Genomic DNA, 17,533 nt, shown 5'->3' on the forward strand with positions numbered 1-17,533 from the left:
TATAGTGGTTCATCCAAGAAACTGGACCACATCCACTCTTCAAGCAAGGGATTCTCTATCACTCATAATTTATGTTTTCTTACAACTTCCAACAACCTTTAAACTTACATGACACATTAACCATATTACATTCTTATGCATATTGTCTTTTTGTTTAATGCAACAAAAGAAATGAAGAATTTGTAATGACAGAATCTGCAAGAGCCAATGATTATACTTCAAATTCTTTTGGACATATCCATTTAACTTCTATTAGTTATTGTTTCTAAAGCTCACAGTCTTTATACTTAGCAATGCTTAATCTAAATTGCAATGATATCCTCATAATCATTTATTAGTTTGTTGTTCTCATTATTTTTCATCATTTACCATCACTGATATTCTTCTCATAAGAAATGATTTCAAACAGCTTTGGAAAGTATCACGTTCTTCAAATCATTGTCTTCCAGTATGCTCAATGACTTCAAACCTAATTGTCTTCTGATTATCAGTAATGTAATTGGTTGAGTGTGGGTATTATCACACTAGCCCATAAAATTAAAAAACTAGGTCTTAAGAGATAAATCTCTTATTGTGGAGTATCAAATAGTTCATGTGAAATCGATAGTTTGGCAGGTATTTGTAAGCCATTGAATTGATATTGCTTGTATATATATCCCCTCGTGCATCCCTCAATCAATAAATAATATCTTAAGATTGTGACACTACTATGTATGTGTGCTAATTCATTTTCCAGACACATTAAATATTGGTACAAAACTTTATTGAAACAAAACATTTCTATTAGCCTCTATATCATTTATAATGTAGTGATTCTTGGATACGTAGGAGGTTTGGCTAGTATCTCTAAGATGGTGATTGCCTCTCCTCAGATTACTCAAATATAATCATTGCACAATATGGTAGAGGATGTATATCTGTAATGCCCTTTTGAACTATAATATATTGTCAACCATTACAAATATTATTTGAGTTCATTTTGCCAAAACATCAAACGTAGATTCTACAATGAAATGCACAATAACTCTATTACTGTGAAGCTTCTTGTGAAAACAAGAGCTCTTTGCGAGCTAGAGTCCCTCCCTTTTGGGGTTATAGTAGAAATAATCTTATATTGTTTATGTGAAAGCCTAATAGTCGAAGATATCAAGATGAGAACTAGATGACATGATTTGAGCAGAGTAGTTGTAAGCCAGACAAAATATCTTATTTTTTTGCCTTAAGTTTGTGCTCATTAAACTAATCATGTATTAATTTTTTAATAATAATTGTAATATATAATGTACAATTTTATTATTTTTAGAAATATATAATTTTTTAGAAAAGAATTCTTATTATATTAATAATTTATATATATGATATATAATATTTAGTTAAGTGATATTAAGACATATAATATGAAATTTTTAATAGTTTAATTTTCTTATGTATTCTTAAAAGTTAAAAAAGTTATATATTCAAATTAGATTATTGTTTTTCTAGATTGTATGTGATGCTTTATAATAAGTATATTAGAACACATATTTAAATAATATATTATTTAAATATTTAAATATATAGATAAAAATAATTATATTGTTAATAATTTAATACTATTTTACAATTTTAAAATTTAAATAATGAAGAACTTGAATAACTTAATTATATGAAAATTTTAATAATAAAAATAAAAATAGTTTTTTTTAAAAACATATATATATTTTTAGAATTATGAATTATATACTCTCTAATTTCATAAAAATATAATTTAAATATAACAAATAAAAAATTTAAAAATTCTATAAAGTTAATTTTTTAATCTAAAATTGAGATAATAAATTATTTTTTATTCCTAAACAAATAAGAATAGATTTTTTTTGAAAATTTAAAAATGTTTTCACTACCTTTTTATATTTTCACATCATGACGTCTTACTTTGTAGTGTTATTAATTTGAATTCTAATTAGAGGGGATCATTCAATGTCATTTTCAAGAGAGAGAAATGGCCACTGGCTCTAATTCAAATTAAGGAATTATAGGAATGGAAGAAGATGGGGGTTGATGAGGGTATGGGGCTTATCATTGACACGTCAACTCACACGCCAGCTGGCGTTGGAATATCTAATTTTTTCTTTTTGGGCGTTTCCTCACCTACCGACTGATGAGGAGTCTGGGGACTCATCACTTTTTGTGTGTGCTCCAGCTCATCTCTTGAAATGTCAAAAATAGAGCTCATGTGTGATGTGTGTTGTGGGCTTGCACAATGACCACCTTTAAACTGACGCGTGGTAGTGAATCCATAGTTGTTGGGTGATTGCATGACACAAATTTAGTTTTGTTTCAATAAACCCTCCACGAAATTGTTATATATTATCCTTTCTTAAAGTGCGTGGAACACATGTAATGGTGAAATATTAAGCACACATATCCACGTTACACTGAATTTAATTGAGGAGAATGGCAGGTCCTGACAAACATATTTATTTCATTCTTATCGCTTCTTTTCTTACCCTTTTTTCATTTCAGAAAATACTGTTATTTCCCCAGGAAAATGGCCACAGGCCAATGAGAATTAAGAAATTAGACCAGTGTAAATTAATTAAAAAATATATCATACTCACAACCTTAGTTTTCAATATATTTCTAGGATTGAAAAATTAATAGCAATTAGAATGGGGGGTCTAATGAAAACATTAGTACCCTGCCTTATATAAGGCAGGAACTAATAATTCTTCCATGATTGTTACTCGCTTTGATACCATGTTATAAATTTCAATGCATGTATAAACTAATTATTGTTGTAACTTGTAATTGCACTTGTTTAATTTCTCTATGTGATATTGTTATCACAGGATTTAACAATATAAAACCATTTGATAGGTACAAAAATTTAATTATTTGATTATAGCACATAATTCAAAACTTTGGATCAAACTGGCATCCAATAAGATGATGAAAGCTTAAAGGTGAGTTTTATAACTCAAGAATATTTTTAATGGAGCCTAGAAACAAAAATTTCAACATTGGATAACGTCACCAGTTTTTGTGGGCTAATTTTGGTAACTAATATTATGTACAAAGAAATAACAAACATTTTTTGTTAACAATACCAAAACAAAGGTCTCATCCCTTGTACTGCTAGTTTGTTGTCAATAGTCTTTTAAATAATAATAAGCATTTTTTTATTGTTAACAAAGCAAAACAAAGGTCTCATCCTTCCTACTCCTAGTTCGTTGTCAATAGTTTTTTCTTGACTTTGTTGCATAAATCTTCTGGTTTTTATGCCTTTGATTTTGTAAGGGACACAACCCTTGTTTTACTACTTTTAATAATTTATTTATAACACATAGTTGTTGTCCTTTGTGCTACTAGTTTGTTGTCAGTAATCTTCTCTTGACTTTGATGCATATATCTTTTGTTTTCTTGCCTTTGAACTATGGTTTTGTAAGGGACATCACCCTTGTTTTACTGCATTTAATAATCAAATTTAATAATCTACTTATAATATACAAATTCAATAATTTGTTTAGAGCACATAGCTCAAATCTTTAGCTTACATCCGCAACTTATGAGAGGACAAAAGCTTATAGACATTTTTTTTAAGCAAGCATAATTTCAGTAGAGGTTAGATATGAGAATTTCAACATTAGATAAGCTTATCAGTTTCTATGTGCTATTTTTTGTGATTATTTACCAAGAAATAATAAACATTTGTTATAACATTATTTTTAAATTTCATTATCATTATGATGTAGGTAACAAACTAGTAGTAAAATCTGGATGCACAAATATCAAAGTAGCCTAATAACTATTAGAGCCAACTTCCAAATAAGGTGATCCGGTGTTAAAGAAGTCGTAGTTCAAGATCAACCAAGGGTTCCAAGAAGAAAATTTCATTGGTTGCACATCTCCAATAGTCTTGACTACATGTCCAATGTATTTTGTTTCTTAAATTTTAATTCATGTACAAATGTTACTATCAGTTGATGTTTAGCCATACTACTAGATTATTTCATTAATTATGCTATGATTTATTAAGTGAATCTAAATCTCAAATTTCACGAGTAGTGGTTGCTTCAAACATTACTCATGAATGATCTACTTGAACATTCATTACATTTTCATGAGCCTAACAAACATAACTATAAGATATATATTTCACTCATTCTAATACTCCTCTGGCTCAAGCCGACTACACCATAAAGTTTACTCCACAAGAGAACCTACTCAACTTACTATCCCATTTGCACAATTTTCAACAAACTAAATGGCCTATTTCATTTGAACTAGAATAATATTTGAATAGGAGACCATGAGAACAAAATGGTGCCTCAGTAGTGGGTAGTGAGTGATAAGTGATGATATAAGGTTTTGTGATATACTGCAACATCATATATGAAAGATATTTAACATGTGATTTTTATTATATACCAATGCATTTTATACAAAATTGCAGACCTGTTTTGTTTTTCCATGGTTATCTCATCATAGGGAATTCCTGCAAATCTAAAACCACTTTACTTCTATGGCTGCTTTGTTTCTGGCAATCAATATGCAATTAGTATTATCCATACTTTGCTGCTTAGACCTTTAATATGAAATTACCTTGTAACTAGCACTTACATCCAAAGAAGATGCAAGAGTTACGTCGATAGACACTCAATGGTGAAGTTGTCATTTATTACATTTGATCATTGTACATTGATGTTATTCTATCATTGTGCATTGTCTTCTCCCTTTTTCTCTTCCCTTCTTGTAATTAGATTATATAATTATTTTTTTAATATTTTAATTTTATTGTTATTTATCATTAAATCCTATTTTAAAAAGGGGGACATTATAGACTTTATATACCGTGAAATGCTTGTTGTTTCTTATTTTAGCTTAAGAAATCTTTCTTCAAGGTGTTGCATTACCATGTGCTAGGACTCTCACTTATACAAAAAGTTCTTGGTTTGATATAAATTTTGTCCATAAATTAGTGTGGAGAATCCATAACTTAATTCATTAAAATAGATCACATGCTTCCTAAATCAATCACTTCCCTAGATTCTTTCTCTTGTAACAAGAAAAATGAATGCAAGTTCTCACATGAATTATTTGAGAGTTATCATGAATATGGAATATGTAAAGAAGCAATGACTATAAGTAAGAAATTTAAAACGATAAGAATATAAAACATCAATACGATCAAATGAAACCAAATGAAGAAAAGTCCAAAAGAGTTAGGTCTTGTTTCTCCAAAAGACACTAATCCTATGAACCATTAGAATGGTGTCTTGTCCAAAATGAGACCTTAAAGAACTTTCTGACCTAAAAAAAGATGTCCCCACATCATACAAGTGCTCTAATTTGTTTAGGTTTCCAAAAATCTTTGTTACACATCATTAATACTCATAGGCTACAAGCACATAAGTCTCTACAACTAACTTGTTGTACACTCAGAAAAAAAAACTAGTTACAAAATATCTCCATGGAAGATTTAATAAAGACAAGTTACAAAAAAAGTCAATATAAAATTTCAAACTAAAATTAATTCATATCACTTATTATTCTTGAGTTCATCAAAACTTTAAAGATTTCAAGCTAAGCTTAATTTGCCCACAAACTATTCACTTTACCATAATTACAAGAATATGCATAGATAAATCCATTGCATAAACATTTTAACACAAGGTAGTATTTAAAACATCTTTTGCTATATGAAGCACATATAGTCTTGTTAATGAGCATTTATAGTTCCAATTATCATGACATGGATAACTCATAAAATAGAAATAGAAATTATAACAATTACTTGTCATGGTACTTAGGCAAAAAATTTCTATAGTCATCCTCTTTATAGGATATACCCTACCAATTGAACTATACAAACAAGTAATTAACTAGCATTGCATGATAAAATTGTGTAGTATCCATTGGATAATCTAGTAACCGTAATCTTTATCTTTAAATAAAATCTTACATTATTTTCACTAGTTATAGTGAAATCAAATGATAATTACAATTGTGTTGTACTATTTACATTTTAAATAGATATTTGGTTCATACTTTGTCTTAAAACTAATTTGGAGAAAAGATAACATTTGAAAGAATCATATTATGTGTTACTCAATAAAAAACTTAAATTTTGTATCTTTTGTCTATTTTATGAGAGACATATAGTGTTATGCAAGTGAAAGGTCATGTTATAATTGATTATTTTACAAGATTAGGTATATCGAGTACTCTTTTATAGTAAAAACTTACACTATAGTTAAAGTTAAGGAACATTTACTTCCTCATCATATAAGGTTGTGCCACTTGTTATTTATATTTATTAAAGATGCATAAGAAGTAAAACTTGATGTAAAATTTAAAAGATATTGATAAAGATGTAAACCAAGGTAATAGAACAAAGGCAACGATTGTTTATGTTGAATAAAATAAAATATTTATAAAATTGTATCCATAAATTTACAAATAATTTTAGAATAAATTTTTTCAATGTTGGTTTGGCTCATTATTATCAACATAGTGTGGTTTTCATTTTCTTGAAATGATATATGCATGATATAGGTCTTTAGTGGCTAGATAATTGAACCTTAATATAGATCATCACCATATCCTTAAAAATAATTACATGTGGTTGATTTTTTAAAATCCAAGTTAATTTTATTTTATCTCTATTTCACCTAAGTGGATAGCAATTGAGGGTGAAGTTGTTTTTGAACTTTACCATAAAAAAGATTATGTACTCATTTTTATATCCTTTAAAACAAAAGATAATGTGTATGATGCAATTTATACTCTTGCAAATATCACAAATATATTCACCAACAATTTTATAATCCAAATATTTGATAATCTGATAATTGTTTAAAGTATGACTGGAACATGGCTCTTCTCATTCCTCAAAGTTTGATGACTTACTGCGATCATGGGCTTTTTAAATTTGTTCAACAAAAGAAAAATTACAAATCAATGCTACTTTCTTTCAATCAATGGTAGCATCATTTAAATGACTCGTCATTCAAATTTCAATTTCAATTTGAAGGAGGTAGTTTTTTTTATATAATATACTGTGAATATTGTATTTTTTGTTGAACAACAAGAATGTTATAACCATTTTAGTATGGTCTAATGGAACATAGGATTCTTCTTTCCATTAAATTTTCATGGAACTAATCACCATTAAATATTCCTAAAAAATCTTAGTGGCCACACTCTCGAGCTTAAGAAATATTCAACAACAAAAAATGGTCTTTACATACCATGTATCAACTATTTGATCAAGAGGCTTTCATATATTTAGTATTTATGATTTTAAAAAAACAATCTAAAGTATTTAGTATTTATGATTTTTTTAAAAACACTCCACTTATAATAATAACAAGTGTAATATTGTATATTCCTTTCTAATATATTATTTGTTCTAATTTTAGAAAACTTTATATTAATGTCTTATTTAACAACACTAATAGAAAATAGAAAACTATTTTGCAATTAAAATAATTAGTATATTTATATTAACAATGTATCATTTTTAATGAATTGCATAACAATACTTAATCTAATTGCAAATATTCAGCAATTAGAAAAATTGATTAATTAATTGATATACAAATCAACCTTTTTATTTATAATATGTTTCTAATTCTTGATTTACTAGTATACAAATCAATTTTTCATTTTTGCCTAAAACACTCGAAGATTGATTTTGCAAAGATCGTTGGTAGATTTGATTTTGCAAATATTCAATTTTCAGACAGAAAGATTTTATTTCTATTAATGATTTTAGTCAATCCTATTTTTGGAAAAAGACCAATGTTCCCACTAACTATATCTCAAAACATTTTTTGGTAATAGCACAAGGGGTTCTTAGAAAGGTGAGAATAAGTAGATTTATATTCACACAGGGGCAACAAAAAATGAGTTTGTAGCCTACTCTTACAGGTTTGGCAAGTTGTGCAGATCGCAAACATTCTCCCTCTACTCCTCTCTACTTCTTTTGCCATGCACGATCTGATCATTTTTGTCCAATTTGATGGTAAAATATTAATTGATTGCAAGATATCATATTTAATTTGCCCAAGATTATATTTTATCTGATTTGATTAAGGGAAGATTTGATTTGATCTAATTTCATTTACTAACAATTTCAATTGATTGTAGTAGAAATACAATATTATTAGTACATTCAAATATAATACAAATAAATTGAATTGTTCAAATGATCTTGTTATAGTAAATTTGATTAAAACCTACATACAAACATCTGAATTCTTCAAGATTAAGTTTTAAAAAAATAAGTTTGAATGCCTACAATCATACTTATTAATATTATATGTTACAATACTTATCTTTGTCTTTTCAAATCAAATACCTATGATAGTATATTTGCTATATTACTTCTTTTAATCCATGTTTTACAAATATCTTATCTCTAATTTTCAGTGTTCACAATTTGAGGTAAGATTTGGTTACAGTGGAATCAAAGAAATTTGAGGTAAGATTTGGTTACATTGGAATCAAAGAAATTTGAGGTAAGATTTGGTTACATTGGAATCAAAGAAATTTGAGGTTAGATTTGATTACATTGGACTCAGAGTAGTTTAGTCTTACAAAATTTAGGGCAATTACTTTACGTTTATTTAGTGATTGCTTCTGCAGTCTTGCTATAGACCTCTTTATTCTGATTGGAAAATTATTTTTGTAACTGATATTTGGTTTAATGGGTAGGCTTAAATAAGAGACTATAACTAGAATGGTATACAGAGTTAGCTATCACTATTTAATATGTTTGTTATCACATGTCTTTCTTTAGGAAATTATTACATTTAGCAAGAAGTAGTTATGTGTTGGAAATCAAAAGAGATGAAGATGAAGATCTTAGGGGAAAAAGTGTTGGTGAGATTATATGGGCTCAAAAAATTAAAGAAGACTTAGAATTGCTAAAGCTGAAATAAAATGATGTTCAAAATTTTGCACGTTAGAATTCACAACCTTAGAATTTAGAGGGGATAGAAAGTTTGACTAAGAAGAGAATGTAGACGTAATGAAATGTTGTTGAATATGACATGCTAAAGCAACAGAATATTATAAGGTATCATGAAGATTCTAAAAACATGCTGCTCATCACAAACCTTTGCTCGTCGAAGGAAAGCGAAGGGACTAAGACAATTTCCCTTCGAAAAATGAATTAGAGATGCGTCGGGGATTTGAACTTAGCCCAGCTAACAATTCTGAGGTTTTTCAATTGACAATAAATCTCCTTGGCCAGCTCAGTGTGGAAATGAACTACATCAGAGACATTTGAAAAAAGCTACGAATACTTTTGAAAACAAATTACAACAAAGACATTTTGAAAATAGAAGCGAACCACAACGAATAATATTTCAAAGTAATTAAAACTATTTGCAAATACGAAAGGCATAATTTAATCATTTTTGAAGATCAAATTGTAGATAACAAAGAAAGCAAACAGATCAAGCGAATTCAACCAACAAACACTGGTTGCTTATACCAAGGAGTTTCGTGGCCTCAATGCAAGTCGACTGGCAATCCACCATGGTTGTTTTGCATGTTAACAGGATTCAAATGGAAAAATGTCCTAATATAAATATGGTGATGCAAAACACACATAGTAATAGCAAACGGTAAGAGTGAGAAAATTATGTCGTGTCTAGCCTCCTCAGTTGCAGATGGCCTTCCCTCTGTTGCTTTAGCCCTAAAGCTTCGACTAAAATCGATCCCACAACAAGACATTGAATTAAATGACATCAAACATTTATCCTAAAGTCAGGTTTCTCCATCCCATATGCACTCTGCAACTATAGCTTTGTTCGTGTAAGTTCAATAGCCCTATCTAGATAGATTGGAACCACCGACTCCATATAATCAAAATCAGGGCAGTGGAAGTGAAAGTGCAAATTCCTTCGAGATATGTTGCGGCCAAAAATCTATTTAACGTTGTTGATAAAAATTTAATCTATTAGAAATATCTTTCTAAAAGGCAATCCATAGATTCGTCGAGATCTTTAGCTTTAATGTGGTCAATTTTATATGAGATTGCAAAAGGATCTTCATTTATTGTTTGTTAAGTAGTTTCAGCTTATACTAAAACAATCAATGGTATTGGTTTGAACGGACAGGTTTTCCTCAAATGCTCACCTATAATAGCCTATCGGCTAATAAGATAATATTACATTCGAATTATAACAAAAATGCCCAGAGGCTCCAAGTTTGAACTATCATAAACTGTAACCAGTACACATAGAACTAAGAGATAATAGTAAGATATCACCGTCCATAATCAGTGGACAGTAGTTCTGAGAGTCTAAATCAAGTAGATTTATGCCCTAACCTCCTCTTTCAACAAATGTTCACTCCTTGCTCAGCTAACCCTCTTGCTGCTCTTCTCAGTCATGTGAAATTGAATTTATTTTCCCTTTTTTTGGTTACCTTATGCATAGTTTAGGCTTTTGTATTGCTTAATGTGGTTTGGGTGTCCTTGGCCCAGTTTTCAAAATTAGAACATGTGTTTTTCTAACCTGGACATCCAAAAGTGGCCTGGGCTGTAGGGGTTAGCCGGAAGTCTGCACGACAGCTAATGGCTGGACCTGTGGACAATCCCCTATGTCCCTGGCCACTCTCAGAGTCATCTTGGAAATGTCTCAGTTAATTCTGAATGAATTGAGGACAGGTGGGGTATTTTTAAACACCATCCCCTTGTCCGCATACCATCTGCAGTACAAGTTACAGCACATGAGATGTATCTCCATAGAGCATTGGTAAGATATGAACATTGGAAGTATCAAATGCACAAACCAAATATCATTATTTATTTTTCAACAACCTTGTATACAAAAAGAGAAGATATGTTACATACTCTTAACAGAAAGAGGCCATGCCCAGTTGGCATCTTGCGTGGAAAAAGTACACGGGCTTTACATAATATACAACCCACTCTTTAAAATACAAGGGCAGATTTTGTACACGATCCCTTTTAAATGCACTAAGAAAATAAAGGCAAGATACAGTTAGAACTTTGAAGAGCACGCCTGGATATGTATTTCAGACTCTAGATCTGAATTCCGTGTCATGGCGAGCCATGTGTCGTACCTACAAAGAGTGCAATCTTTTTATAGGCCATATGTCCATCCAAAGACGTGTTAAAAATCTCAATGCTTTCTGTTTGACAAGAAAATAAAATAATTAACAGAAACATTATTGGTTATCTCATAGCAATAATAAAAATTTCACCTTTACTGGCATGAAGACCACTGAAACTTTGACGATTTCATCGCACTAAATTAGAAGAAATATGGACAAGCTGATTCAATGTTTTTCCAAAGGGATCACCAGAAAGGACACCAACTGAAAATCACACAAAAAAGTCATATCAGCCACTTCTCTACTGTTGAGACTTGAAAATTGAGAATTTTCTTCCACTAAAGCAAAAAATAATGATTTTCTGCAGCAAGATTTTTGTTGTCAAATATTCTATTTGTGTGGCTTATATTCCATCTTATCCTTTCTATAGAGGTCCAAAAAGGACGAGGAAATGGACAGTTGAATTCAATATTTGTTTGTATATACTAAATACAATTCACACCATTCGCATTGCAGTATAAATTTACATCTCTAAGAGGCATCTCATAATGTGGTTTCTTAATACAAAATTCATGTGCTTGTTGATTTCCCTTGAAGAGGTTTGAACTTACATTGTACTAAACTTTTTTATTGATTTTCTGTTTGTCCAATGTAATTTACCTTTGCTTCTGGCAGATGTTGCAGAAAAAAGATTCAGAATCAACTATTCGATTTTTCTAGGTCCTTTCATAACAAAAATGTCATCAACTAAATGAGAATGCAGTTGCCATGACGAGGTCTCAAAATCATTGATAATGCAAGTGAACATGCCACACACCTGGGTAAAGATAGAGGTGTCATGCCCAAAATACAATTTTTACAAAGTAATACAATACATTTGAATTCTCTTCTTGGCCCTTAACAAGGGATCCTTCTCAATATCTTCAATGCACCGAGGGAATCATAGAGAAGATGAGGACTGATTTGAAGACAAATGAAACATAACATGAAGAACAAATCAAGCATGCATTCCCATCCTAGTTTGCACAATAGGTTCAAAATAGAACCAGACTAGGGAGGAGGTGGATTTTCCCAATAGGAGATGTCAATCCACAATACCATAACATAGCCCTTTCGAGGTTAAAATCGCAAGAACTTCCGTTCTTCCACAAATGCCCTTTCGGGGCCAATAATACAAGGATTTTCATTCCTTCACTTCTTCAAATTTCACAATTTCAAAACATGGTATGTGATGACTAGTAGGGGCCCATAACACCCTACCCTCTTTCGCTCTTCTCGTCATGAGAAGAGACTCTACACTATCAGGGTCTAACTAAAGCCCTTCCCCCGTACATGGCTACTTCTTCCCTATCCAAGGGTGAGTAATGCCAACACAACTCACAAAAATCCCTTCGAAAAACAAGCAAAACATGAAGGGAACCATTCAAGGAAACATGATTCAAACCCTCCCAAGCATACCGAACATACATACAAGCATTCCAATGAAAACCATAATAACATAAGCATGAACCAAGCATGAACAACATGAACAAAAGAGATGAAGAACCCCTACCTTCAAAATATGGTTATGGTAAAATGAACAAGTTGAGAAGAGCTTTTCTTTCCTTTCCTTCAATCTTGAAACTCCTCTCTAAAACTAGAGATTGGGTAACAACCAAAACTTCTCAAAGATGCCTCTAAATATGATCCTACCTCAACTAGACATTAGGTAAACCTCAAAGTGGAGTCAAGGTTACCATCTCAAGAAGGAAGCAAATCAATTTTCGAACTAAAGCAAGAATGGACTTTTTCGGTGACCATAAAAGTCAACCAGAGGGGCTAAGTGGGTGGAAAATGTCCCCAACCCATGCCCATACCCCTTAAGTAATTAGATTTAATGATTTAAGGTTTTTAGGATTAATTAGAGACCCTATCAAAAGCTAGGAATATTTTAGGATTTACTAACAACCCTCAAAATGGAGGTAACTCGCTAATCCTAATTAGGTGTAATTAATCTCCATTATAAACTGATTAGCAAAATGGTAACTAACCTAGTCTGACTTAGATCTTAAGGTTATTCAGTTGACCTTAACTCCAAGCTAGAATGCATACACAATTCACGAGTGTCAAGCGACACTATAAAAACACTGTTACGAACATTAACATTTAAAGATTACAAAATGATACATTCATACATTTCAAACAACAGGGTTTGCATCTTTCATCAAATTTAACCCTGATTTTCACAATTGATACATAGGGTTCAGTTTCATTTCTCTGCTAGAGCTCCCGACTAAAATACCCTGGACACTCATTGCACACATCAGTAGCTCATATGCAAAACTTATTTGTATAGTTACATAATTCAAAACATGAATCTTTCATAAAATTAACTATTTAATTCATTTCTATCCACATTTAATCATCTGAATCACATAAACAATACAACATAACTCATTCGTTAATTCAGATTAAAGTACTAGAATAATCATTGTTAGGCATGTATGCACCTAATCATCATAACAACACCTAATTAAAGAATATTGAACTATCTGAAGCATAAAACTTAATCATCAGAATACCAAAAATCAACACCCTTATCATCAAGTGAAAATGCCTCATACCATCGTTAGTGAAATTTTAATGTTTTAACAGTTGCGATAATGTAGTAGTTCTTGAATCACTAAATATCTAAAACATGAATGAATCAGCTAATCTTAGTTTCTTTTAAGACATTCGCAACATAACACATTACTTCATTACTGATACAATCTCCCATAACAGTTTTAACAGAGGATTCATAATTAATAAGTACGCACGAGGAGGGTCCTTACAAGAGGCCTCATGACCAACAAAGCATAGAGCCCAGACTTGTTGAAGATTGTCTTATGGGTGTCTGAATGGGCTATGCAGATCAAGTGTTATCCATAAGCCAATCTGAGCTTCAACAAATGGTTTGCCACACTGAAACTGTTTCAAAAGGCTTTCAATTCAAACAGTGGGTGGCAATTGTTCTCAATAACTTTATCAAGGGATTGAAAATATGACTGACCACAACTCATTATGTTTTTCAATGCCCATTCCCAGGTTCTTTCTATCAAGGTCTCTACCATTGGGTTATAGTTATTTATCTCATATCAATGGAGTCATTTAAGATCTTGTTGTCTAATCATCACATGCTGTGGCTGGAGGAGTTTCCAAGGGTTCAGTTGTTGGGAAATAAAGGTTTTCATATCAATAATTATGCAAGAAATGTTGGGTAGCATGATGCTGATTTGAATGGTCCCTTGATTGAGCACTCTTCTCTGCACTCTCATTTAATGTAGGGCATAAAGATTAGGAAACCGAGATATCAGAGCAAGATCAATTAAATATGGAATCAACCCTAATGTAGGAAGTCTTAAGCTCCCCCAGACCATTACAATTTTGACCGTAGGTGGTGAATAATTATCATTTCCATGTTATATTCTCTGACTGCTATATTAAAGGTGTGTTTCCAAATTTTTGACTGCTATGTTAAAGATGAATTTGTAAATTGGGTTGCTTGATTGCTATATCCTATTAGAAGATTAAGTACTGACAGAAATGAGTTATAACAAATTCGATTGTTTTTCTGCTATATACTATTAGAAGAGTATTGTGAATGTCATCAAATGCAACTCATCTAAATCCTCTCCCTCACATGAGGAATCATCCTAACGGAGAACCCTGAGTGTTCAAGAAACAAGGCATGATGAACACCAATGCTATTTGGAACAACTTGATAAGTTTAAGCATCTTCTTAAGAAAAGACATAAATTTTCCTTCAAAGATGTCAAGGGGTTCATGTCCAGCTGCTGCATCATCAATATCAAAAAAGCCGTAAAGCACTTGATGCAGTTACAAATTCTAAGATACAGGTGGATACTTGATTCTGGAGTTTCATCATATGGTTTCATCTCAAGGTATCTACTGTTCATTACACATTTTGATGGCTAACACTACATATATGCATACCTGTTGGAAAGGACCTATTGACGTGGATGATGGATTGTTAAACATTTCATTGTGTGCCTTCATTACCAACCAATATCCTTTCTATCTATCAAATAAAACATGGATCAATAAATAGTGTTCAGTTCACACTAGATGTATCAGAAATCAGGATATAGTTGCCTATACCTTCTCACATTTTTCTCCTATTGCTCCTCCAACAGATATAGACACTATGGCATCTCTTATGGACACTTTTGAGGAGATTCATTATGTCATTTGAATCTTGGTATTCTCTCATCCACTAAGGTTGTAGAGACATGTTGATGCTCCATCCCCTTAATCTATTATTACTTCTGATGAGACTTGTGCTGCTACATCCTTGGCTTATTGGAATTCAATGCAATAGGTTATTCTACACCTTCTCAATACTACTTGAAATAAATACTTGAGAGACATTGCAAGTTTCTTTGTACAGACCATATTTCAGATTTGGGAGACACTTTTGAGTGCATTCATCTTGGCTTTCATGGGGTTGATTCTTCTTCGATTGCTGTAGGGGAACATTTACACCCTTTTATTTTTCTCCACATGATAATCCATCACAATTTGACATGAGTGTGGATTCTTTTGAGCATCAATTGGAAAAGGCATATATATCTTCAAAGAACGCACCTTTATCATTGGATTGTGTTTTACATAAGTCTCTACAAGGCTCTAAATTGTCATCTTCATTAGTGTGGCTTGGGACTCTGAATTTAATTGTGACAAGTTTCAGCATCAATATGAGGACACTCAAGCAAAATTCCAAGACATCACACACATCTATCATCCCTCGTCTTCCTTCCATGAATGAGAAGAAATCCTGCATACAATTTTAGCTTTGTTCCTTCCCAAGGGAAAGAATGTTGCTGAATGTGATCAGATCAGCCTCAGCATTTGTATTTGGCTATCTACCATTGTGATGTTCCCTTCTTGGTTATTTGCGATTACGGGACAATTTACTAGAATCTTTATGATCGTAACTTCTGGTATCACTGATAATGAATGCATTTTGGGAAATTAATGACTTCATAATGTCAGCACTGCATACATAGAGACTGATCCCTGTGGTGTTCAACACAGCAATTTGAATATGCAAGATAATGCAAAGTATTTATGGGACGATCTTTGCTGTATTCAACATGGTAGTGAAATGAAGTATTTTAAATTTACAACACAACCCTTGCTGTCTGATATGACAGTATAAATATGCAATTAGGATCCCAGTGGTATCTGATATAACAATCTAAACTTACACGATGATCTCTATAAATCACTTACAGTGATTGAATGCTATGATTTGTATCATGATCACCTTCAACAATCAAATTTCTCTTTCAGATACAACCCTTCTGAACATGCAATCTGTTTTCTATGCACTTAATACTTACAAATGGTCCTCTCTGATCTCATGCTTCAACCAAAAATAGCCAATATGGCAAGAGTTCGATATGAGCAGATCCAATATCAATAAATAAGTAAGATACAATTTTCTGATGATGCCTTGACTACACAAGTCGATTGTCTTTCTATACTTTTTCAAACTGTTGTAATTACGAAGGGTTATGACGTTATGAAACGATTGTGATTATGAAGGGTTTTGACTTTTTAGAAGGACATAGATGACAAATAAAACAAGATTTATAAATCACCACTGAATAAGAAAATAGGAGGAGAATTGTATCAAAAGGAGAAAATAAAATAAAATAACAAAAGAGATATAATTGCATACCTCTTAACATATATTTAACGCGAGAAGCAAGGCAGCTTGAAAAGGTGGTAAACGCATCATTAAGGTATGTGTGTAAGGTATGTTATATTTTCAAAATTTTCTTTAGATTATTATATGATATGCAAATTAATACATGATTGGCTATATTAATATACATGTATATGGAAATTTACAATAATGATATTTAAAGTTTTAATATTATTAATATTGGAAGTTTACATTAATCCAAAAGAATGATATTAGAAGATTTGATAATGTGTTCATTAAGTTAAAGACTTTATCAACATGTTATAAGAGACCAATATAATTTCCTAATGAGATATGTAATTGATCAAGCTCCCATAGTGATAGTGTAGGCATTGCGAGCATATCTATATGAATGGCTAAGTGCCAGTGTATGGATATGTAATGTCCCCATTTATAGCAGGATCCTGCAATTGGCCAAGTAAGTTCATCATAGCGACCCTTGTGAGCTGATAGGGCATTTTGGGGGTCTCAGTTGTGGATTTACTATTTTTAGTAGTTGCTATTTTTGGTAGCGCAGTAAATGGCTTGGCAGTTGGTCGTCGCCTGTAGTTAATCAGATTAATAATTGCGTTAGCTCTTATTTATTTATTATTCATTGAGTAATAACTTTAAGTGATATTTCTAAAAAGCAAGTTGGAAAGTTTCTAGTGTTGAGTTCTTTTGGGAAACTTCCACAATTTCAGAAGTGGAGTTTTATGAAAACTTTTG

General features: G+C 31.4%; 1 protein-coding gene across 3 annotated transcripts in view; it reads right to left on the reverse strand.

The window, feature by feature from the left end:
- Positions 1 to 9,997: 9,997 nt before the first annotated feature.
- LOC149575709 (serine/threonine-protein kinase TOR-like) overlaps positions 9,998 to 17,533 on the reverse strand; it is a 214,384-nt gene continuing 206,848 nt past the window's right edge. For 2 of the 3 annotated variants that reach the window (XM_089815482.1, XM_089815480.1), the window contains exons 57-58: positions 11,224 to 11,337; positions 10,780 to 11,082 (exon numbers count right to left, since the gene is read on the reverse strand). Coding sequence is in view for 2 of the 3 variants with exons in the window: in XM_089815480.1 (XP_089671606.1) it covers positions 11,319 to 11,337 (19 nt within the window). In the remaining variant the exon portion in view is untranslated. Of the gene's footprint in view, positions 10,705 to 10,779; positions 11,083 to 11,223; positions 11,338 to 17,533 lie in introns of those variants that run through there. The other variant, XM_089815481.1, reaches the window with a different exon arrangement.

Source organism: Cupressus sempervirens, chromosome 2 (genome assembly GCF_028749045.1).
Source record: "Cupressus sempervirens isolate cs-2001-9-10 chromosome 2, ASM2874904v1, whole genome shotgun sequence".
NCBI lineage: Eukaryota > Viridiplantae > Streptophyta > Pinopsida > Cupressales > Cupressaceae > Cupressus > Cupressus sempervirens.